At 44.6% G+C, this 24,556-nt stretch overlaps 2 protein-coding genes across 2 annotated transcripts in view; both read left to right on the top strand.

The window, feature by feature from the left end:
• Nucleotides 1–9,372: 9,372 nt before the first annotated feature.
• Nucleotides 9,373–11,888, top strand: tssk6 (testis-specific serine kinase 6). The gene is made up of 2 exons (XM_085351019.1): nucleotides 9,373–9,624; nucleotides 11,214–11,888. The coding sequence occupies exons 1-2, from the start codon at nucleotides 9,373–9,375 to the stop codon at nucleotides 11,886–11,888; spliced, it is 927 nt and encodes a 308-aa protein (XP_085207145.1).
• Nucleotides 11,889–14,327: 2,439 nt separating this feature from the next.
• Nucleotides 14,328–24,556, top strand: part of hdgfl3 (HDGF like 3) — an 11,544-nt gene continuing 1,315 nt past the window's right edge. The window contains exons 1-6 of the mRNA XM_085351202.1: nucleotides 14,328–14,556; nucleotides 17,436–17,512; nucleotides 18,811–18,949; nucleotides 19,043–19,204; nucleotides 22,832–22,966; nucleotides 24,384–24,556. The exon at nucleotides 24,384–24,556 is cut by the window's right edge and continues 1,315 nt beyond it. Of these exons, the coding sequence (XP_085207328.1) occupies nucleotides 14,473–14,556; nucleotides 17,436–17,512; nucleotides 18,811–18,949; nucleotides 19,043–19,204; nucleotides 22,832–22,966; nucleotides 24,384–24,410 (624 nt within the window). The 5' untranslated portion in view covers nucleotides 14,328–14,472 and the 3' untranslated portion in view covers nucleotides 24,411–24,556. The remainder of the gene's footprint in view (nucleotides 14,557–17,435; nucleotides 17,513–18,810; nucleotides 18,950–19,042; nucleotides 19,205–22,831; nucleotides 22,967–24,383) is intronic.

Raw genomic sequence — 24,556 nt, 5'->3', positions numbered from 1 at the left:
ATGGCTCTCTGCGAGTCCTGACGGGGTCATTGACTCAGATGTGCTTCTAGAAATAAAATGTCCTGTGCAGACTTATCCTTCACTCACGGAGCAGCTTACCCAGAAATGCAGCGATATCAAACTGGTAGATGGAGAACTGCAGCTGCAGAAAACTGGCAGCAGAGGCTATTACATGCAAGTGCAACTTACAATGTTTTGCACAGGGCTCAAGACTGCCACACTTGTGATCTGGACACCTACTGAGCATGTTTCATTTACAGTGCAATATGATGAAGCATTTGTAAAGGAACAAGTAAAACGCTTGAGAGGGTTTTACTTCTCATATTTCTTACCTCGACTTGTAGAGGAGTATGCAGCAGGACGGTTTCAGTTAAATGAGAGATACTTGAAGATAATGGGCAAGCTTTAATACATGTTACAACTATAAATGGGACAGTCAGACACCAACATGTCTGCAGAGTTTGGTCTCTGTCTTGTGAATGAAAGGAGACATTCAATATGAAATCTGTTAAATATTTCAATACAACTAAAATGTACGTAGTTGTAACATATGGTGGGAAATGAATGACAAACTGACAACATTAAATGTTGTGAATAGTTCTGTATTTCTGTAATCTTCCAACACAAAAAAATGTCAAGAATGCACAACTAATTATTGTAGATTTGAGAAAAACATTTTTTTTTCATTTAAGAAATTTATCACATTGTGGTTGAATAAAAAAGTAATAATTGTTCAATTGATTGATTGCAATTGTTTTATATATACACATACATACATACATACATACATACATACATACGCACACACACACTGTATCACATAACCTTTCATCTAGAACACAAGATAAAAAAGTGAGACCTGGAATTATTTACTCTCTACATATATGTACATCAAATTTTAAAATAATTACATTACACTACGCAACTTTATGTCCTGAGTAACCATCTTAATATCCCCGAGTCCACAATTGTTCATAACATACACAATTATTGTGTATCACGAATGAGATCCTCTCTTAAGTTCACTAGAGCAGCACATATTCTCAGTATCTTGTCTACTTTAGGAGCCATGCTTATAGGAACAATTTGTGAAAGTATTTTGTAGACTTTCAAGCGTCTGATTGCTCTTTCAACATGGATTCTTACATTTGCAATCCGACGTGTGTATGTTACCTGTTCCTCAGTTAGCTGTCTACGTTTTTTTGTGAAAGCGGGTATTACTAATCTAACTTTTCTCTCAAAGAGTAAGTCTTTAATTGTAAAACCTCTATCTGCCATGACTTCATCACCAGGTTTTAGGTATGTTAATATTCCAGAGTCCATTGTGATAAATTTGTCACTACATCGGCCGCCATATGCCGCAGACACAAACATGATTAGTCCACATGGTGCAACAGCAACCAAATATTTGACTGTGTTGTGTGAATAATAATGGCTGTATGATTCCCCTCATGAGCCCAGATTTCTGGGTTTCTGTAAAAGGGTCTCACTGCAGTCTATAATGCATGTACTATTTGGAAAGTTCTTCTTGAAGGCTTCAGGCATAGTTGCTTGAATAGTTTCTTTTGGCAGCCATGGAATTAATGGTCGGAGAACTTCCTCCAGCTTGTCTAACCAGTGTGAGATGATCTTGCTGGCCATGCTTTGTGATATATGAAACTGGCGGCTTAGGTCACCTATTACACGGTTACTCTTTAATTTCATAAGTGTCATGAGGACTTGATCTCGGACAGGCATGGTAAATTCATTGTTGTCATATCCTTCCAGTGTCGACACAAGTGTGTTAAATGTTTCTAAGGCTATCCCAGTGTACAGCAAAGCGTCTGCATCATTTTGAAGAATGAAATATGCAACTTCATCACACTGAGTCATCTTATCCTGCACATCTTTTCTGCGAGACCTGTTGCAGTATTGATGGTCTTGTTGCGAAGGATCCTCCCACTGTGTGTGGACTGAGTGCAGATGTGGCTCAGGGGGTTGTGTGGAGATGCTGGCCTGGTCTAATTCCACTGAACGTAACACTGTGGAGTCTGAATAAGACAAAAATATGATCAGATGTACAGTCAAACTGTTAGCATAAGAGAAACTGTAAAGTGTCACTTAGCTTATTATATTTGAGTGAAATTTCTCATTCTACATTTTTTCACACAAATGCAAAATCATAAATGTCAACATAAAATGTTCCTAAGTCCCCTAAAAATTTGTCACAATTTTATTCAATTAATGTGATTAGATTTTATTTTACATTCTAAAAAAAGTCACAACTGTTGGTATTTTGCAAAGGTTGCCTTTAACGTTTTTACTTGAGTTTTCTCGACTTGAAAAAACATGTTCTTTATAAACACAAACCTAAGACTTTTACAGCCCTTGGAGCTAATCTTTTGGCATTATTATTATTATTATAAACTTTCGTTAAAATTTAGACTTTGCTGCTAATAACCAGCTAGTGCTGATACTAACGCCATTCACCATAGGCTATTATTTAGTAAAAGCAAAGAATTGCGTGTTTAAAATGCGAAACGGTGGCAAACCACATTTACACTTTCACTTACCGGGTACAGATTCTGTGTTTTTGTTCGTATTACTGGAAGCTGTCACACTCAAAGTGGTCCGAGTGAGCCTTCTTCTTTTCTTCGGTGGGGGTCGGTCATAGCCCAGATAAAGCTCCGGGTCGGGGTGTAGCTCTGTGGGCTTTTTATCGATAAAATGAAAGGAGCAAACATAAACTCTCTTTGGAGGGTGTTTGAGTCTTAAAGCTGCCAGCCACGCCAGTTTCCGATCCTCCTTCCGCGGCATAGAGTGCAGTGCGTAGGGCGGTGGGCACGGACAGGCCTTTCTAAGTTGTTGATGCTCAAGGCAAAATGTTTCTAATGCGTTTTTCAGTTTTCTTGAATTATTGTGGCAGCCGACGACAGCACACGTTGAACCCGAGCTCATCTTCGAACAGGTAAAGCCACTTATTACCGCACAAAGTAACTGATTTTGTTGTTAGCAACGACTGAACGCTGGGTCTCGCTTTGAGTAACCGGAAGTATAAAACCGGACAATGGAAGTAGTGGTCTGTCATGGCAGCCTACGTACGCTCTTACAGAAACCTGTGGATAGAGTTACATCTACGACGCAGTCACAGTTAAGGTTAGCAGCACATTCAAAGCATTCCTTAAGAGTGTGTGTGTGTGTGTGTGTGTGTGTGTGTGTGTGTGTGTGTGTGTGTGTGTGTGTGTGTGTGTGTGTGGAGGAGAGAAGCTGAAGCAGTCCTGTCACACAGCCGCCTCACCATCACCCAGGAGTCTTGGCTGCAAGCGTCCGTTTTAGAACTCAGGATCTTCATAGAAATTGCGCCTGATCGCTGTGTTAAATAATGCATCCACATTTTTTTGTAATGTAAAAAAGCCGGCTTTTAGCTGCGTTCGTGGGACAGTAATGCCACCTGACAATCGTTCCCTGCAGTCTTGACTGTGGCCTGCAGGAAAGGAGTCAGACTCCTCGTGATTGACAAGGACAGAAAGTGGAGTAGTCCCACTCCTGTTTTTGAATTGTCAACCGCAGCCGTGGGATTTAGGAGTGAAGGATGAAAACCGTGACTTTGACTTCAAGAAGGAAAGGACTTAAGCATGACAAGTGTGATTACAGTATCCGGGAAAGTCATTTAGGGCGCCAAGGTAAGAGCCGGTCTCAACAGGACATTCAATTATTTATAACACGGGGGAGCGTGGGTACTTTCAAGGCCAAACAGCTTACAGCCATTTCAAGGAAGGTGTATTCTCACATACTTTGACAATACCAGCCACACAACATTTACTTAAACTAGTTTAACTCCAGCACAAGTGGCCTTTCGATGACGCAGATTTTGTCGCAGATACAAATGAGCGTGTGATTCAGGACTAATCGGTGACCTCGGAGCTCTGATCAATAACTTCTTTTACACAATCTTTCCTTGCATGGATCCATCACGTGGGTTACATTCAGTAGCCGACGGGGAGGTGAACGCAGACCCCGCCGCTTCCTTTCTCGGCTGAGTCAGTCACAGAGTCAGAAACACAGAAAAATCTCCTGTGGAAGGTGAAAGTGTGAAAACATGGAAGCACTCACCCACACGTTATCATCACACGGAGCCGGAAAAGCATGCATAAGAGCATGTACGCGGGAAACAAACAGCAGCTTGTCTGTGGTGTTGGAAACCCATCCATCCACCCCAACCTCCTCCAGCTGTAGATCATTCTACAGGTAAAAAACAGCAGCAGGGAGAGTTTGATGGCAAAAAAACGTGTCGTCTCTTTAGCGTTGAAAGGTTTTGACGGTTGGGGTTAAAAAGTGAAGCCATCGCAAAAGCACCCGAAACATGCACATTTAATGACCAACCACCAGGGGGCGATAGCTGCAAAGGGCCTTTCACATAGAAGTCTGTGAGCGCAGTCACTGATTTTATGTCATGTTGAATAAAATGTTAGTAATTTTGTAAACTGTGGTCATTCTAAGAGCCAGGCAGGATGATTACGCAGCGTTCACTCGTAACACCGCAGGTGGCGTCTGCGGTTAAACCACACATGGACAAAATACAGCCCAACATCCTCATCCTATTTCATTCCACTCCATCCTGCGATTCTGCGATCCGTGATGTCATCTTCGACCTGTGTCATTTTCATGGCACATGTAATAAATCTATTTATATTTATTTTTAATGCACTGATATAATAGATATGAAAAAAATTACAAGCAGACTGTTTTACAATAGCCGTCTTTCATACAAAAGCTTCTTGGTTTTCAAACAATGACTGAAGTTCATTCAGCTGTTGAGAGCGTGGCCGAGTCAGAGGAGCAGTAACGAGAAATTATTAATAACTCTGCATAACAACCTTTAGTTCGTTACTAGTAAAACTTCAGTCTGTTTGCAGGTTTTTATCACTTCCTGTTTTATTTTGGTGTGTCGTTTTGTGTCCGAATGATGACATGTGGTGGAGTTTAACTTCATAGATTTTGATGATTATTCCACATGAATCCTGATTTTGATGCCATATATTCAAATATTAAAATGTGCTGATCAAAGAGAAAGCTTGTTAGACTAACTGCAAAACTAACACATTATGTGAGGGGGGTTGTGTGTCTTTCACACACACACACACACACACACACACACACACACACACACACACACACACACACACACACACACACACACACTCTGAAGCTCAGTGGGCTGCGAATGCGATGTGAGCGGATGTGAAAAGTATCGCTGGTGTAGTCGCACACTTCCAGCGAGCAGCTCGGCGGACAGACACCCGTACCAGATGCTGAGCGTGCCCTGGGCTCAGAGGCATCACTGCGAGGGGGAAAGCCAGTGCGGGGAAATAAGCACCTGTCATGTGCCAACTGAAGTGTTAAGTGCACAAATTGTGGAGGCGAGGGTGATGTTTCCGCAGGGGTGACAGCTCTGGGTCTGGGTGCCATGTCAGGGCCTGGCATATCATGCAGAGCCCCCACCACCACCCTCGCACCCCCTTGCCTCCTCGCCTCCCCTCCAGCCCATCCCCAGCCCCCCTGCTCACCGAGGGGCACAATGGCAACTATTATTTACTGGATGTCTGCCTCATTTCCACATATTCATCCTGGCCGGGCTTCGCGGGGCCACGGGGTTGCGTCGGCCCCCTCTCCCGCCCCTCGTGTCGTTGCTGAGGGGCGGCAGTGGCAAAACAATCTCTGGCGAGCATTTAGATCATTTATTTAGAGCGCCGGGTGTCAGCCGCAAACCAAATTGCCCACATTTGTGCGGCGGGGTCTTCGGCTCATGCCTCTCCCTTCAGGTTGTGAGCCGTGGAAGGTGCATCAGGCGGGGTGTCAGAGGGCTTCTTCACAAACTAACATTAATGCCACATGAAGGTCTTTCTGTGAACAGTGTGAAAGTGCAAAATGTATGATAAATTGAGCGTGCCGGGGGGGCTTCGTGGCTGTGAAGTGCTGTGGCCGGTCGCAGGCATTGTTATGACTGTGGCTATTTAGGATCATGGGAGTTGACAGTGCGCTACTGGCAGCCATAGAAGCCAGATTTATCCGGGTGTTTGTGCACCGACGAGCAGCAGAGGGAAAGTTTTGCAACATTTCGAATTAAACACAACTTCAAGGACGCTGTAAAAAGCTGTGACCCCGGCCGCCTAATGCTATTAGTTTTAAAAGCCTAACCCAACAACGTGACAGCACCTTGGAAAGGCTTTTCGTACCACCACCTGTTGTCAAGGTGTTGGCAGTGGGGGCGTGTGCAGAGCAAGTAAGGAGTAAGTGAGTGTGCTTGGAGAAAAATAGCTGCAGAGAGGGGGAGAAGGCAGGTAACCACTGCGGCCTAATGGCTTCCTGATGGGGAAACAGCGCTACATGACATCGGCTCAGCAGTCCACAAATATCTGCAGGAGACAGATGCGAACCATGTGATGCAAAGCAGGACAGCCGGTCCGTCGCTTGTCTTTGCCTTTGCTGCCACCTGCAGGTCAGGCTGCAGTCAGAGCGGATACAGAGACGTAATCGACCCCGCCGGGCTTCAGCATCTGTCATCGCTCACATGCAAATACACCATGCACACATTTATTATTTTTAACTGTCTCCACACAAAACATGTTACACAAATGAAACCTCAGCTCTTCCTTCTGAAGCAGCTGCTTGCTTCTTGTCGCCATCTGCTGGAAAACTCTGTGAAACACAGGATTTACTGGAACAGTGACTCACGGACCTCAGAAAATGAAAGTACCAATATGATCAAATGCAATAAAAATGTCTGCACAGACGTCCCAGCTTCCCTCTGATGTCTCCGGCTGAGCTTCAGGCTGACAGTTACTGCACAGTTTACAGTTTACAGTCAGGGAGAAAAAACAAAGTTATCCCAAATCAGTTTGGAAGAAAAATTAGAAGCAAAAAGTAAAAACAGGATCCTTGTTCTCACCCTGCAGCTGAGGCGAGTTTTTAGTCGAGATTTGAAGACCGTTGGTGAGGCAGAAGTCCTGATCCAGAGAGCGAGGACCTCCAGAGTCTGCAGCTGTGAAAGCTCTGACTGTCAGTCAGGGCAAAGAGAGCAGCGTCGTCAGTAATCAGCAGCAACCCCATGCAATGAATCACAGGTAGCCTGTGCAAAGAAGCCAGCAGGTCAAATATGTTTGTGTTTCCAGTCACAATAATTGTGTCTTTGCTGCTAAAGTGTTTAAAAAAGTCTGAGTCAGGAGAAGCTGGCTGTGATGCTAGATTTTATCTACAAATTCAGTTTGAAAGACGAATCAAACATAACACAGGAGCTAATGAGGTTGAAGCCTGAGCCTGACTAAAAAACTGGATTTCATCTTTATTTACTCTTGTTGAAGGTGAGAAAAACTGGGGTTATTTTGAGTACTCAGCTACAGTCCTGGCAAGACTTCTATGAGCCAGATGTGGCCTTGAAGTTCCAGCATACCTGACATCTGGCCCCGTGGGCGAGTTTATCAGACTGAGTTAGCACTGCGAGTTGAAGCCAAACGTGGCCTAACGAAAGCTGCAGATGTGCCACATACCCATCAGCCTTCACAAACATCCACCAGTCAGATACAACATCTTCAAAAACTGGCCATCAAGGCAGCAGGAGGTGCAATAAATACGGCAGAAAACAATAAAGAAACATCGTTAATCACACGTCAAACAAAACAGCAGGTCGATTTTCTGCAATCATAAACAAATATCCTTCATGTTTTCGATGCACGTATGAGCCGATCCAGCAGCACAGATGTGTCTGATATGTTTTGAATGTTGGCTAACACTTAATAATAACCATGAGTAACAAATGGTAAATGCTTATTAACAATCAGTTAACAATAAATAACTCTTAACAGCAAAATAATAATTAAAACTGTTTCCTAACTAGTAAATAGCAGGTGTGTAGCTACCTGCAGCTTTACATTTACCAGCAGAGATGGGCAGTACTGTAATCTGATTACTTTTTTCAAGTAACTTGTAAAGTAAGGGATTACTATTGCAAAAACGGTAATTAGATTACCGTTACTTTCCCGTAGGAACGCTGCGTTACTGCGTTACTAAAACCGTGATTTTTTGCGAGAATGTCTCATGACAGTGACATAAGCGAGTGCGACGTTCTGACAACAGCTGTGTGCAGATCAACAGTGGATCACATATCCAGTGCAGAGAGAGTATGAGCGTGCAGCGTTTAAAGCGTGGAAGTACTGACCTTACTTTGAGTTTGATTCCATAAAAAGTGACAAAAACATTAGTGTCCGCTGTGCGTGGGAAGAAAACTTCTTTTTACAGCGAAAAAACCCCTAAACTTCCAACAAGCACCGAGTAGCTACGACGTAATGGGAAACTCACAGAGAAACTCGCGGATTCTTCCACTGACCGCGGCACACCTGCACCAGGGTAAACCTCCGCCTGCCCCACTCCTGCTTTACAGGTGAAAATAGAGCAACAGGACCGCTGAGTCTTTGACTTTATTTATTTTCTGCTGTGTTTTACTTGCATCTATTTGAAAGACTGAGTGTAAACACAAAAATATTTTATCTTATGTGCTGGAATGTGCAGAAAATAGGTTTAAATGTTAAACTAATTTCTTCCAGTCAGAGAATGTTGCAGATAATTAAATTTTTGCTTGATGCATAAAGTTAAAAGATTAAAACTAATAAAACAAGTTTTAAAAAGAGACTTTTCCATTTGATTACATTTTGTATGATGGATTATGCAGAAAAAGTAGAATTGGGCTGAAAGATCTATCGCTTTATCACCTCTTCAGGGTGTAAATCGTGTTTTAAAAAAGTAACTAAGTAACTAAGTAATTAATTACTTTTGAAAATAAGTAATCAGTAAAGTAATGGGGTTACTTTTTGGGGGAAGTAATCAGTAATTAGTTACTGATTACTTTTTTCAAGTAACTTGACCAACACTGATTACCAGTACTCTGATCATCTGAACATATATTGTAACAGGATGATATGTAGAGTTTAGTTTTTCATTGTTAACAGTGACACAGCTGTTATATCATAGCTCTATAAATACAGTGACATGAACGATAAAGTTTTCACACGAGTCTCTGCCGTCACACCGACTGCTTCCATAGGAGTAAGAGTCTAAGTAACGTGCTGCTCATCAGACGGTTGGTTTAGTTTGAGCTATAAAAAAAAGTCTTCCCATCAGTGGGCATCACATCTAATCCACCCCAAGGTCAAACAGACCCTCCGATACTCAAACACAACCTGTTATAATTAAGTTTGTTATTTCTGCTCTTGGTTCCTCTGTCATGTGACTGGAAAGTTCTAAGAATCAGGTGTTCTAGAAAGTGATGTCATAAAGGCAGTTCACTGAAAACTAAACCGGCATCATAGAGTCACAGCTAACTCTGCAGCCACAGCCACCATGGACAAACGCTTCATGGAGAGTCGTGGTTACCAGTATAAGGGCAGACTGGGACAAGGCATGTTTGGTGAAGTTGTGAAAGCATACTCAACCCAGATGAAAAAAATGGTCGCCATAAAAGTCACTGACATAAGTAAATGCACCTCTGTTTACATTGAAAAGTTCCTTCCTCATGAAAAAGGCGTCCTGGAAACTTTGGATCATCCCAACATCGTTAAGACTCACGAGATCTTTGAGTCGCCCAAAGGAACGGTAAGACATTCGTGCTCTCTGCTGTTTTAGCGTCACGCTGAGCTCTGCTGCTACAAAGACAGCACAAACAAGTAAAGGTCGTGGTTTATTCTAGTGACCAGCAGGGGGCGACTCCTCTGGTCAGTAAACACTTAACTTCTTGGGTTTTGGAGCAAGAAATGACCAGATTTGGACGAGTGGGGGGAGTGCTGAGTGTTCAGCTAATTAGAGCTCAGTAAGATCCAAATAAAATCCTCAAATTTCACTCAAACTGGAGCGCAGACTTCCTGGACAGTCTGTTAGTACGATAACCTCACAGAGCCTGCCAGTGTCTGCTCACGGTCACATTCACAGATGCTTTGCATGGATGCAACATGTCTGACTGCTTATTAGTTTGTATTTACTGCAAAAGACACAGGAGTTAAAATATAATCAATCCAAGTCGTGTCTTTAATCCAAAACTATTTTAAGATAATTAACCTAAAGCTTCTCTTACTGCCGTTATTTGCTGATTCTTGATTCGCAAATAACGACACAGGAGGCTGTAGCCACCAGCTACAGCCTCCTGTGTCGCCATCCACCTGTCTGTCAAAGAGGCCACGCCCCTAAAATGGCAGACTTTAAGTCTTAATACGATTTTAAAACGGGAGTTATATAAACCTTCTGCCTGTAGTTGTTCTGAAGGTGAAGTTATCTACAGAGATCAGAACAGTTTGTGTATCAGGCTGCAAACATGGTTACTTCTGCTGTAAAGTTTTAATATGGGAGTCTATGGGGACTGACTCACTGCTGCCTCTGCTGGACATTAGAGGAACTGCAGGGATTCCTGCGTGGTTCATCATCTCAGGCATTAGTTTTAATTCTTATTGCATGGCTCATACTTTTGATTATTAAAGCTGGCCACCACTGTTCTATGTTTATAATATGGCTACACGAGTATAGCTCACTCGATGCATCTGCTACATGTCTAATAACAAGTAATTACTAGAAATCCAACACAAACAACACCGATCAACATTTAGACCAACTACTGATGGACGGGTTTCATCAGCTTACCTCGGTTAGTGTTGATGTTACGACCACGAGTGTGGAAGTGGGTCAGGAGCAAAATGTCACTAACTGTGATCTTTGCTGATTAGTTGGGACAAGTGATTCATTAGGAAGCCATTTCTGTTATCTATTTAAGTTGTAAAATATGGTTTCTCACCCAATAAATGGAAATTATGGCCCTGATACCCTCCCCGCCTGCTTTAGTCTCACCTACACTCTGATACAGACAGCTGGAGACTCATCCTTCTTATACTTCTTTGAGTTGATGCTTTGTAATGTAAAGTCTCAGAAGACTAGCAGGGACGCAGACGTCCACGCCGACCTTCACGCTCTCCATCTAATAACGAATTGTCAGTATAATGGAGGCCTGATGAGGGTGTCTGTCTGTGGAGCGTCGGAGCACGCTTGCACCTCTGACGCATCAGGCTTGTTTGATGATAGCGAGCTGAAATAATACGATTAGGGTCATAAATGAGCGCGCTGGGTCACCTGATGGTCACCGCTTGTGTTGTTAGATGAGAATTTCTGGATTTATTTCTCTGTATGCTTCCATGTCGCAGGTCTACATGGTGATGGAGCTCTGTGTCAAAGGAGACCTCCTAAATTACATCAACAGCAAACTGGCCTTACCAGAGCGCTTCAGCCACAAGCTTTTCTCCCAGCTGTGCAGGGCAGTGGAGTATCTTCACAGCAGGAACGTGGCCCATAGAGACCTGAAATGTGAAAACCTGTTCCTGGATGCAAAGTACAACCTCAAAGTGGGCGACTTTGGTTTAAGCAAGACGCTGACGTATGTGGACGGTCGGGTCGTGCTGAGCAGAACCTTCTGCGGGACGTCGTTGTACGCAGCCCCAGAGGTTCTGCACAGTATTCCTTACGACCCCAAAGTGTCAGATGTGTGGAGCATGGGCGTTGTGCTCTACATGATGCTGTACGGCTCGGTGCCCTTTAACTGCTCCAACGTTAAAAAGCAGGCGCAGCTTCAGAAGAAACGCCGCTTTAACTTTCCGAAGGATCCTCCAGTTTCCCCAGAGGCTAAAGACCTGATCCGAAGAATTCTGCACCCCATCGTGGAGCAGCGGCTGAAGGTCAGCGACATATTAGCGAGCGCCTGGGTATCAAAGGAACCGGTGGAGAAGTGTGACAGGGCCTCCACATCTGCTGCAGCGACGCCACCTGTAGGAAGCAGCTGGGATGCAGAGGAAGGACCGTCAGCTCCACGCACAGACAGATAACCTCACATGAACATCTGGAGTCTGTGAAACACTGAATAAATAAACCTTCTCTAACCAGGTGCAGCTTTTTGTTGTTTTGTTTTTTTAATTTATTGTACATATATACTTCTGTCTCTTAAAAGTTTTCTTTTCACTTGTACTGAACACATTTGCATACAGTTTTCATTGTTCGAAAGCACAATAAAGATTCTGATTCTTCTGAGTTTCCACACATCAGGAAGACCTGCCAGACATAAAACAGGCTGCAAGTATTACATTAAACAGGACACATTAAAGACATTTATATGAAAGATGGATTTAGCCGGTATTGTTTTTAGTGTTTTGGCTGATCAGGACTATCTCGGCTGGTTAACACACAGGCCCTGATGCCTGCAAACAGAAGGGTGGACTTCCTGTCAGTTAAGGTAGTTGAAATAAGTCACAGACTGTATATAGAAGATGGACGTAATCACCATTACACCAGCAGAGCTGAAATTAAATACCAAAACTGCAGTTCCTCTAACGTCCACCTGAATCTGATCACTCTGAGGGAATGAAAGACATCATCAATAAAGCAGAGTGGAGCCTGCATTTGAATCCAGAGAAGCAGAGCATCAGATTTATCTTAAACTAGCTTCAGTTAAACTACAACCAAAGAGAAGCTAACATCTCGTCTTCACCGAAGCTCCTGAGCCAATGCACCAAAACCATGTCAAACAGGAAGTTACAGTGTGGAGCTGTGATAGGTCCACAGAGAAATCCAGACAGAGTTTGCACACTCCTCAAAGCTGCACAAAAGCCAAAAGATGAAACCTGAAGCAAAAAGCTGCAGAGAGGTTAAAGCTAGAATGTTAGATTGCACTTTCATGAGGAACTTTCGTTTATGTATGTGTGCAAAGCCAGATCTTCGTCTTTACATGGAAAGAAGAATCCAGCTGCAGTGTTTGGAGGAAAGCTGAGACTGAAGGAGTCACCTGGATGATGATGACCTGTACACCTCCAGGACACTGCGGCGTGCAGCTCAGATCTCAGCTGACCCTTCTCACCCTGGACACAGTCTGTTTGACCTGCTCCCCTCAGGCAGGAGGCTCCGGTCCATTCGCACCAGAACCTCTCACCATAAGAACAGTTTCTTCCCCTCTGCTGTTGGACACATGAACAATAACCATATGACTGTTCCCACCACTAACACATGACCCTACGCTGTGTTCACTGCATCATTCCATGTTTGCACTGATCACCACCTGCACTCATGTATATATCTTTCTACGTAGCACTCTTAATTCTTATTCTTACTTTTATTTTTTTCATGTCTATTTAAGCGTAATTTATAACAGTATGTTTGCACTGAAGCACCGCAGCAATTTCCTAATGTTGTAAACCTGCTCAACATTTGGCAATAAAACCCTTTCTGATTCTGATTCTGATGAACGTTTCTCCCACTGAAAACATCCAGATGAAAAGAATCAACTTTTGGGAATTTACTTACCTGGATTATTGAGCATGACTCAAGACATTTAAAAAAATAATAATTTACTAATCTTTTTTCATATTCACAAACGTAAGGTTAACAGAAAACTAAATTTCCTCAATTTCTTGATGGAATTCGACAAATATACTGACACCATCAAACATTCCTCTAATCACAAAGCAATTACGCCGTTATTAGTCTGCTTAAATTAAATATTCAGAGGCGTAATTAATGCGAGGCTCTGTTTTTTGTTTGCTTTTTGTTCGCTCTCCCTGCAACATCCATATTTTTTCTTCTGTGTTAAGCTTCTGAAATTATTTTGTAGAGTACATATTTTATTTAATCTTTGTGGTGCTGAGGTAGGCAGCACGGTGGTTAGCACTGTTGCCGCACAGCAAGAAGGTCCTGAGTTCAATTCCAACATCAGGCCGGGGTCTTTCTGTGTGGAGTTTGCATGTTCTCCCCGTGTTTGCGTGGGTTCCCTCCGGGTACTCCGGCTTCCTCCCACCGTCCAAAGACATGCAGCTTGTGGGGACAGGTTAATTGGATAATCCAAATTGTCACTAGGTGTGAATGTGAGTGCGAATGGTTGTCTGTCCCTGTGTGTTGGCCCTGCGACAGACTGGCGACCTGTCCAGGGTGTACCCCGCCTCTCGCCCTATGACAGCTGGGATAGGCTCCAGCGCCCCTCGCGACCCTGAAAAGGATAAGCGGAAGCGAATGGATGGATGGATGGATGGTGCTGAGGTAGCTACTGCTCTTGTACCTTGTTCCTTTATCAAATAAAGTTGATTAAAAAAATAAAAACATTTCCAGCCACCGGTCAGCTGACGGGTATTTAACCGGAAGTGTTTGCTGGGGACGTTCGAGCAGCAGTGCCGTTTTTATTCTGAAGGCCGGAAGTCGAGTCTTTCCCCCGCTGTGGCTCTCCGCGCTTCTTACGCTTCTTACGTAGGCCATTCCCGCCGCGTTTACGGCCGCCTCCGAGGGTAGCGGCAGCCCCGTCAGTCAGGCCCGTTTTCCGCCTTTCTTTAATTATTTCTGTCGGTGTGACTGCGGCGGGTAAACACTCCGATGGTCGTTGAGCCCGCGCGGCACTGAAGGACTGCACAGGCTCGGAGCTCCACCGCAGACATGGCTCGCCCTCGGCCGCGGGACTACAAGGCAGGAGATTTGGTTTTCGCGAAGATGAAGGGATACCCGCACTGGCCGGCCAGGGTGAGTCTGGGCTGGGAGCGCGGGAGGCGGGGTCGGTGCGCGCGGTCCTGCCGCTGCTGCGGGAGCGGAGCCGCATTTCTCTGCGCATTTGCGGCCCCGGGCAACGTCCGTGTGCGGGCATCTTACACCGAGTTCGGGGCCCTTAGCAGGGCTCCATTTTCTGCGAAACTGCGCTTCTCTCCCAGCTTCGCACTGCGTGCGTGCGTGCGCGTGTTTTAATGTGGTTGTGATGTTAAACCTGCACATGACCTCAGGTAACCTCGCTCACGCGCCGTGTTTCTGTCGGCTTCTCGCTGCTGTCCCACATCACTAAAACGAGCCCGTGCTTCAAACACGGCTCGTGTATACCTGTACGTATACCTGCCACTCACGCAGCACGAGTGACCCACGGCTCCTGCAAGTCCTCACATGACTGCGTTCACATAATGCACGAATGCAGATTTATTTTCCTGCAGTCAGGAGTGACTGTGGACACCTGTGCACACCTGTGCTCACCTGGTGATGCTCAGGGACCGTGTGCAGGATGCTGATCGTTTCAGATAAAGTCTAAGAGAGAAAGTTTGGACCCTGTCAGGATGGTTTTGCTGTTTGAGGTTTTATCAAAGGTTCTTTTAGAAAATGTGAGATAAAATCCTGACAGCAGGTTCAGGATGTTACTGACGTGATGGGCTCCTACAGTGCTTCAGCTTCCACCCTGCAGAAGGTGCAGCGAAGCACAGCGACATTTGTTATGTCCTCTAAAGTTTAGGAATATTTGACTGTAAAAGTGGATGAACGGGACACGCTCCACCCAAACTCCTGTCACTTCACAACAGAAGCTCTGATTCACGTCAGACTCGGTGTGTCAGTGGGCAGGAGGTTCCTCCATGCACAAGCAAAGTTTAAACACAGAAATGATTCATATATGAGAGCATGTATGGATTCATCTCCTCTTAGAGAGGTTTGACTCGGATTGCCAGAGGAGCACCGACCCATTGGAAAGCTCTGACTGTACTGAAGGGTGGCTGTGGCTCAGGTGATGCAGCAGGGCAATACTAATCAGAAGGTTGCTGGTTCAGTCCCAGTCTGCTCTAGTTGACATCTGGTGCATCCATCAGAGTATGGATGTTAGAGCATGAAAAATGTGCTCTGAGTGCAGAAGTACTCGCTATACAAGAATCAGACCACATATAACATGTGGCTGTATCAGGTAGACATTTAAAAATGTACGATGTGGTTGAGTAGTGATCAGCTGATGGATAATGGCACAGAGAAAAACATTTCACTCTAACTTCCAATGGGCTGTTTCTCTAAAGCACGGGTGTCAAACATACGGCCCGGGGGCCTGCGAAAGTGTCTGTGATCTAACAGCACGGCCTCATACCTTTGAATGGTTCTAGTTAGATGGGTTCTTGGTCCTGGGTGGAGGACTTCTCCATCAGTGTCCTCAGACCGCAGGTACTTTACTCACAGCATGTTTTCAGGAAGCTCATCTGTTTCTAATCTGACAGCACTCACATATCATTTATTGTATTTTTTATCCTCCCTACTTGTTTATCCATCTCCTGCTGTTTGTCCTAGTCATTGCAGTCTAAGCAGCAGCGCTTCAAGCTCCCCGCCCACCTCCTCCACCTCACCGAGGCATTCCCCACCCGGCAGATTTTATTTACACAGCACCAAATCACAGCAACAGTCGCCTCAAGGTGCTTTATACTGTAAGGTCGACCCTACAATAATACATACAGAGAAAAACCCAACAATCATATGAGCCCCTATGAGCAGCACTTTGGCGACAGTGGGAAGGAAAAACTCCCTTTTAGCAGGAAGAAACCTCCAGCAGAACCAGGCTCAGGGAGGGGCGGGGCCATCTGCTGTGATTGGTTGGGGTGAGAGAAGGAAGACAGGATAAAGAGAGACAGAGGTTAATAACAAGCATGAATCAGTGCAGAGAGGTCTGTTAACATGTAGTGAGTGAAGGAGAAATAATCTCCCCAGCGTGGCCTGGGTCTGCCCCAGGGTCTCACCCCCGACATGCCCAGAACACCTCACCTGTGAGGCTCCACGCTCTGAATCACCTCCCCATCGTGGTGGAGGAGTTTGTGTGCCTTAGTCCCAGGTGAAGAGTTCACCTTCAAGGTGGCTGTAGCTCAGGAGGTAGAGCTGGTCACCCACTGATTGGAAGGTTGGTGGTTCGATCCCTGGCTCCTCCAGCCTGCATGTCAAGCATCCTTGGGCAAGATACTAACCTGAACTTGCTCTCCGATGCGTCCATTGGAGTATGGATGTCGTTAGAAAGCACTATGTATAGAGCACGTGAATGAGGCATGTTGTATGCCTCATTCACGTGCTCTATAAGAATCAGTCCATTCCACCGTTGCCCTGTGAAGCATCAACATCATGATTACCCTGCTCGGGGAGGGTATGGCGCTCTGTGGGGACAGCCTAAAGAAGCATCATCACTGCCCACAGGAGGCGCTGTGGGGACCGGGGGTTGGATCTACATGTATTTAATTTTAGCTGCTGAAAATTGTTTAAAACTATCATTTAAAGTAGTGTGAAACTCCTCTCTAATGAAACATAAGTAGTTTCAGCGCCTTGCTTCATTCGTTTCTCTTTGTAAGTCCAACACGCTGTTTTATAACCAAATGCTCGTTTTGTTTTTATCTCTGTTTCGTGTCTGTCGTATTTCCTGTAAGAGAAATTTCTTCATTGAAACTCATGAATGTGTTAAAAATCCTCACAGATAGAAACGATGCTTCTGTAACTGTTACGCTGCTGTATAAATACAGTTTGTTGTTGTTTTCATCCTACCTCCTCCAACACGCTGACCTCTCTCCAGGCTTCTGTGACCTCGGTTGGTCATCGCTCTGATAAATATTCACTTTCTCTCTCTGCTTCAGATTGATGAGCTTCCTGAAGGAGCTGTCAAGCCACCTGCCAACAAATACCCCATCTTCTTCTTCGGGACCCATGAAACGTACGCACCTTTTTATTTTTCAGCTTGTGTTTACGAGGCAAGCAGCAGCTGCAGCGCTCGGGTCCACGGGCCGGGAATCACGATATTTGATCCGAAATAAATCCAGAGCATAAACTCAAACTGGCGTTTGGCCTCCTACGGAGGGCGGTCCGTGGAAATCGGCTGCGCAGGAGTTAAAATGTGTGTACACTCATATCCATGATATTAGCAGATTTATCGATTCATTGGCGTTTGTCTCGCTTTAACGTTCCAGATGATTTGAATTATTTACATGCTGGCTGTTTTTCTGCAGGAATTTTGACCTTTCCTCAAAACAAAACCACCAGAACTTTAATAAAACTCCAGCTGAGAAAGTTTTTAAAGTCTGTGTTTATTTACTGCAGCATATAATAAAAATAATACCAGAATGTAATTATATAGAGCATGAAAGCATATGAACATGATGCACAGACCTTACAGGTAACACAGACTGGCTTTATACTGCTGCGTAGCTTCATCTGTAAACACGTATACAGATGTTTTTGTTTATTTTCAATATTTTGTTGTACTTGTTACAAGGACAATAAAAATATTCTGATTTGTGGATCCGTCGTGTTGCTCGACACCTGAAAGATCCCTGGTTTCAACCAGATTCCTGGGATTTAGAATCTCTGGAAGAGCCGCTCCATCCCTGATGAGTCATCTTTGTATATCAGGACATTTATGCTTAATAGCCACACAGTGAAGGAACTGAAAGTTTCAAATGTTCAGAGTTAAAAGATCAACATTTAAACACGGAAACAAAAAGTACTCAAGTACATGTACTTAGTTACTTTCAGTCTGGTGCTATCCATGCTCTCATCCAGTAAGATCAGCCCTGCTCATCACACATGATCACACACACTGTATATAAAAGATGGACATAGATCTGATACTAGCATTGTCTCTGGTGTCCAGCAGGGGGCGACTCCTCAGAAGTCTGAGAAATAAAGAATGAATCTTGACGTTTGTTTTGTAAATAACGGTCCGGTTGGAGTCGGGAAGGAGACGAGGATCAAAAGAGGCAGCGGGCTCCACTGTGTGGTCACGTTCAGCCGTCACGCTCTACAAGTCAAATATTTATGGAGCTTCGTTTTCACTAAACTATCAAAAATATCACCAACCGGCGATGGAGCCGTCCAGATTGTCTCCTCAGAGCCTCGTGAAAACGCCGCATGTTCATCAATGAACTTCAGATCATTCAGTAAAGCCGCTCTGGGTGTTTTTAGTTATGATAACAGAAGTAAACCTGTCCGCTTCTTCTTCTGCGTCTTTTTCAGTGCATTCTTGGGTCCAAAGGATCTTCTTCCCTACAAGGAGTACAAAGACAAATTTGGCAAATCCAACAAGAGGAAAGGCTTCAACGAGGGCCTGTGGGAGATTGAGAACAACCCCGGAGTGAAGTTCACCGGCTATCAGGTCAGTGGGCGCTGAAGCTTCAAAGAAAAGCCTTTCACAATAAACATCCTCCTTTCAGCTTTACTAATCAAACGCAGCGTTGTCTGCTCGCAGGCCATCCAGCAGCAGAGCTCGTCGGAGATGGAGGAGGGCGGGAACGCCGCCGATGGCAGCAGCGAGGGCGAAGAGGGCGACTCCGTCGAGGAGGAAGACGACAAGGAGAAACTGAAAGGAGACAAGACCGGGTCCAAACGGAAAAAGACGGCCAGCTCCAAGGTAGCGTCCTGCAGACAGGGGAGTGCGAAACGAGTCTGTGCTCGTTACGCTGCTTGTTTCAGGTTTGAGCAGGAGAGGTCATCAGCTGTGCCGCAGTAATCTGACCTGCTGGGGTCAAATATGTCTGTTAGTGTGAAAAGCTTGAATCAACATGTTCCCACGGGCTCCAACAGCAGGCTGGAAACACGTTTTTAAATGAGAGTGACTCACTGTGGAGCCTCTGCTGGACATTAGTGGAACTGCAGGTTTCGGCGCTACCTCCAGGTTTCAGCTAAAAATCTGAGATGAATCGTCCAGATTTAAAGTCTGCGGCATTATTCTCGCGTTCTCCTGCTCTCCACAAACCCAACAATAAAGCTTTGGTCAGATATTTAAATGGATTTTAAAAGAACATCAGGGAGCTCGGTCTCCCTTCATCGCTGTGAGCACACGCGGTGATGTGGTGAGTGTTGACTCACGTTACTCGCTCGGGACCTAACAGATGATCGGTTTTGTGCTGTTTGAGGAACATTTCATGAAGCAGGGCGACGTGAATGTTTGATTTGTTGATGTTAACAAACGTCTGAAATAAAATCAGCTGATATCTGATGGATGCTGCAGAGGATCACGTGAAAGCCGCGTCGCAGACATCGTTTGAATCTCACGGCTAAATATTTTTTTAATTGCTCAAAATGAGTCTAAACCTTCATCTTTTGCCCTTCATTCACCCAGATGTTTGCCGCCCCCGCAGCAGCGTCTCCGACCTTCCCCGTGTTTTTCACGTCCTCCGTCTTTTGTTTGACCTTTATTCTGGAGGAAAGCTCTCCCTCCCTCTCTCTCTGTGTTACTGTAGTCATGTTTAAGCTGCTGTAAATGGAGGCAGGTTGAAAAAGTCACTCGCATCCTGCTCTTCACTTAGCAACCACAGTTGCCTAGCAACTGGTCTCCATTACACACGGCACATGTGGTGCATCCGAAGGAATGTGCTGCGCTCCCGGGAGCAGCGTGTGTGTGTGGTGTACATGTTTAGACATCTTTGTGAGGACAACACATTGGAAGGCTAGTCCAGGTCCCCACAAGTTTGAGACTCGAAATGTGGTTTTAGTGTCAGGGTTACAGTTAAGTTTAGGGTAAAGGTTTGGATTAGGCGTTCATTTTTGATGGTTAGGTCAGGAGCTCGAGAAGGCATTATTAGAGATGGCACGATACCACTTTTTTATGTCCGATACCGATATCATAAATTTGGATATCTGCCGATACCGATATGAATCCGATATAGTGTTTTTTAATCAACAAAACTGTTTTTTAAATATCTTGCTGCATTTTGTATAAGTTCATACTCAAGTTTAAAACAACAACTACACTAAAGCTATTCTGTTATACCTGTATGCAAAAAAAAATATTTCATAGTTCAGCAATACTGATCAATCTAATAAACTTAAACCTACACCATCCTCCCTATTCTGGTATTTTAAAGAGTACTTAGCATAAATATTAAGCAACCTAACTAATAGGGTTCCAACTCCCAGCAACAACAAAAATAAATAAATAAAAAATAGGGAACCACCCCTCACGCTCCACCTCATGATGCTTAATCGACGTAATCAACCTTAATTTAATGCAGTGTGAAAAAAAATGCACAGAAATCAATTATTTTTCAAGAAATATTAAATAGATTCAACATCTTTCTTCAACAAAATTGCAGACTGCACAGATGGTACCTTCCCAAAGGAAAAAGTACTATAGCTTACTAGGGTATATATATTAGACTTAATAGTTACTATATACAGTAATTGACTTCTATTCATTTTACATCAAATTAAAACTTTGGCTGTCAGATAATTATTTATTAAAAGCTAGACATTTTAAATGAGAATAAGAAAGAAAAGTATGTCTTTGTGCCCCTTTTCCCTGTTCATGCCCTATCGGCCCCCCTGGCTAAACTTTGCTAGATCCGCCCCTGCACAGTTACCAGCGTCAGCTACGTAGAAAAAGATCCTCGAGTAGAAAGTAATATTAAATACATTCTAACAACAGCTTATCAAGCTTAAACGTGCTGCTGTTGTTCAGCCGCTGGTTTCCTCTTTCTGGTGCAAAGTGGGCCAAAAGCAAACTAGAGACACGGAGTCGCGACAGAAAAGCCGATCAGCTGATCGTTAAGCAGTTTCATGATTGAAGTAGCAGCAAGAAGAAGCAGTCGCTCCATATATCGCTTGTTAAGCTTAACGCAGGAATGCTTTACAAACATTCAGAGATGGACTTACACACTTGCTTTACTTCTCTCGGGGATAACTTTGTCGGAGATGAAATGCCGGGTTGCTAGCGAAGCTCCACATGCTATCCAGACCACCGACAGGTCCCGCATGCCACAGCCGCTCTATCACGTGATGCATACTGCTCCGACGTGCTAACGTTCTGAGGCGAGTTACGGCGTGTTGCAAGTTTTGTGAGGTGCTTTCGTGATATTTAATGGATCGGATTACATTTTTTATTTTTCTCCGATATCCGATCCAGTAATTTAGGTCAGTATCGGACCGATACCGATACGTAATATCGGATCAGTCCATCTCTAGGCATTATGTCAATGAGATGTCCTCATTAAGATATGAAAACGAGTGTGTGTGTTAATCAGATGGGGACAAAGAAACAGAAATGAGCTCATATTAAAGCTAAAATCATGTTTTCAGGTCTGGACTTTGACTCAGCTCATATCTAACTTTATATAAATGGCCTGTATTTGTATAGCGCTTTTCTAGCCCTCAAGGACCCCACAGTGCTTTTTCACATCCAGTCATCCACACACAGGTGATGGCAGCTACATTGTAGCCACAGCTGCCCTGGGGCGCACTGACAGAGGCGAGGCTGCCGGACACTGGCGCCCTCTGACCACCACCAGTAGGCAAACATGGGGCTGCATGCCAAGGATATTTGGCATGCAGCCAGGAGGCAGCCTGGGATCGAACCACCGACCTTCTGATTAGTGGCTGACCTGCTCTGCCACCTGAGCTACAGCCACCCCACTATACAACGCAGTTACATAGTTGCAGAATTAGAGATGATTCCCTGTGAGCAGCACTTGGTGACAGTGGGAAAGAAGACGAACAGGAAGTGACCTCTATCAGAACCGGGCTCCGGGAGGGGCTGTCACTGTGATTGTTCTTTGAGTTTTGTTTTTGCTTTGCTGCCTGTTGTATCTGTTATGTCACACAAAGAATTTCATTCATTTCTCTTCATAACCTGATTCATCACTTCTATTAAAATTAGTTGTTTGAGCAGACCTGCCGCTGCAGGCTGCAGTAAGTCTTTGTGGAGCATACAGCCTAATGTTATGTTGTATGCTCCACAACACAACCAACAAAGATGTCCCTCAAGTGTTTCCACTTCTTTGAGCATTTCCTCACATTCATTCATTCGGCAGTCTTCCTCCAGAAATTGGCCTTTGTGGATTTTCACTTTACATATTGCATGTCTGTTTCTGGCGTAGGGTTTCAAAGGGGTTTGCAGTGAGTTGGGTTTTTTTAACCTTCCTGATCCGAGGCTTTTAAAGATATTTGCTCTGATGTTTGGTTGTCCGGTTGAACTGCTCTATGAGCTGAATGTCTTTAACTATGTGTAGTTTGTCTGCTGATGCTCGTTTTCCTGCCTCAGAAATCCTCAAAGCTGTCGAGGATCTCGTCTGGAGAGGACGACCTGGGGAAAGACGAGAAGGATGATGACCAGAAGAGCGGCTCGGAGGGAGGGGACCCTGACAACGATCTCATGCAGAACACCACTGACAGTAAGGTGGGAATAAAAGATGTTAGCACTCAGAGGCAAGAAAGAGGTTCGAGTTATGCATCCAAACTGATAAACAGAGTTTCAGTTGGAAGTGTGCGTTTCAACCCAAACCAAGTTGTTTTTAACCCGTTTTAAATCACTGGGAAACACTGTACACGAATAGAAAAGAACAGAAAAGATTTGTTCTATACATCCTTGGTACAAATTCAAGAAGCCTTCAAATATAAATGCAGACGATGCATTTACCTCTGCTGCTGTGTTTGATGACCGTTCCTCCCTGCTCCACATCAAACAGCTTTTTGATGACTGGGTCAGTTATAAGAGAGTTTCTCTGCCACCGTTTGTGGCACATGAATATTTTTCACTACTCGTGGGCCGTACCTCAGGGAATCCTAAGAAGATATTGAGGAAAAAGGCTGTGGGGCTCTCATTCAGGAGCAGATTAGACGAGCCTCCAGGTCGGAGATCCACCAATTGGACTGGAGCCGTCCCTGGTTTTTGTTGCCAGTTACTCTTCAGGTTGTGGTTGGAAATGCACCCTCCACTGCAGCGTCAGTTTTTCTCGCTGGATGCTCTGGATTCTTACCGCTGTGCCCTCGCCGCTTGCATCGCCAAACCAGTGGCTGATCCCAGCGGCTGGAGAGCAGACAAAGTGTTTGCTGTGAGTCTCACTGCGACCAGCTCGCGCTGACACGTTTTTGTTGGATTGGCCTTCTGAACATTCGCTCCTTTGCCCATAAATCTCGCCCTTAATGAACTCTTAGCCTGAGGTCATCGAATCAAAACCTTTCACTCCCTCACACTGGTTTCAGATCCTGTTGCACCCGGACTGTGGAGTGCACTGCGGAGTTTGGACTCTGTGGAGACTTTTAAGAAGCAGCTAAAGCTTTATTCCACGAAGCTTTTAATTAGACCAAGGCTTAAATGCTTTTATGAGACATTTATGACTGTGTTGTGTTTTGCAACCAGCAATCCAATGTGGTAGCCAACATAGCTGTTCAGCTTTCTTTGTACACTCCATGTGTAGCTGGGTATTGGTCTGACTGCACTGTGCCAAGTGTAAAGTTTGGTGTAGGGTCGGAGTTCAGGAGCTGGGCTCGGCCCTCTACTTCTAATGAAGTCTTCATGCTTTAGCAATCAGAGACACTTTGGACAATTTCATGCTCCCAACTATGTGTGGATGGTTTGGGGATGGCCACTTCCTGTTCCAACATGACTGCGCACCAGTGCAAAAAGCAGGTCCATAAAGACTTGGATGAGCCAGACTGGTGTGGTTGACTGGCCTGCACAGAGTCCTCACAAATGTGCTCCCGCAACAATGGTCAAAAAGCCAATGGATTAGACATGAAATGTGCTGAATGTGAAAGTGCCTGAGACGAGTCTGCTTTAGCTTTTCTGAACACGCTGTCTTTTCCTTCCTCAGAACCAGCTGCTCTTAGAGGAACACTAGAGGGGAAATCGTTGCGCGTAGCTGCGACGTTGGCACGGTGACCCCACGACATGATTTCTCATCAGCACCACCTGCTGGCTGCCATCGACACCTCCACTTCCTGTTCTTCAGTGTGTGTTTGTATGAAAGATGCACCCTTACTGATG

This window comes from Diplotaxodon limnothrissa, linkage group LG1 (assembly GCF_057381915.1).
Source record: "Diplotaxodon limnothrissa isolate DT_005_m linkage group LG1, D_limnothrissa_male_GT1.1, whole genome shotgun sequence".
NCBI lineage: Eukaryota > Metazoa > Chordata > Actinopteri > Cichliformes > Cichlidae > Diplotaxodon > Diplotaxodon limnothrissa.
The sequence above is the reverse complement of the archived record's forward strand: the minus strand, read 5'-3'. Positions and strand labels throughout refer to the sequence as shown.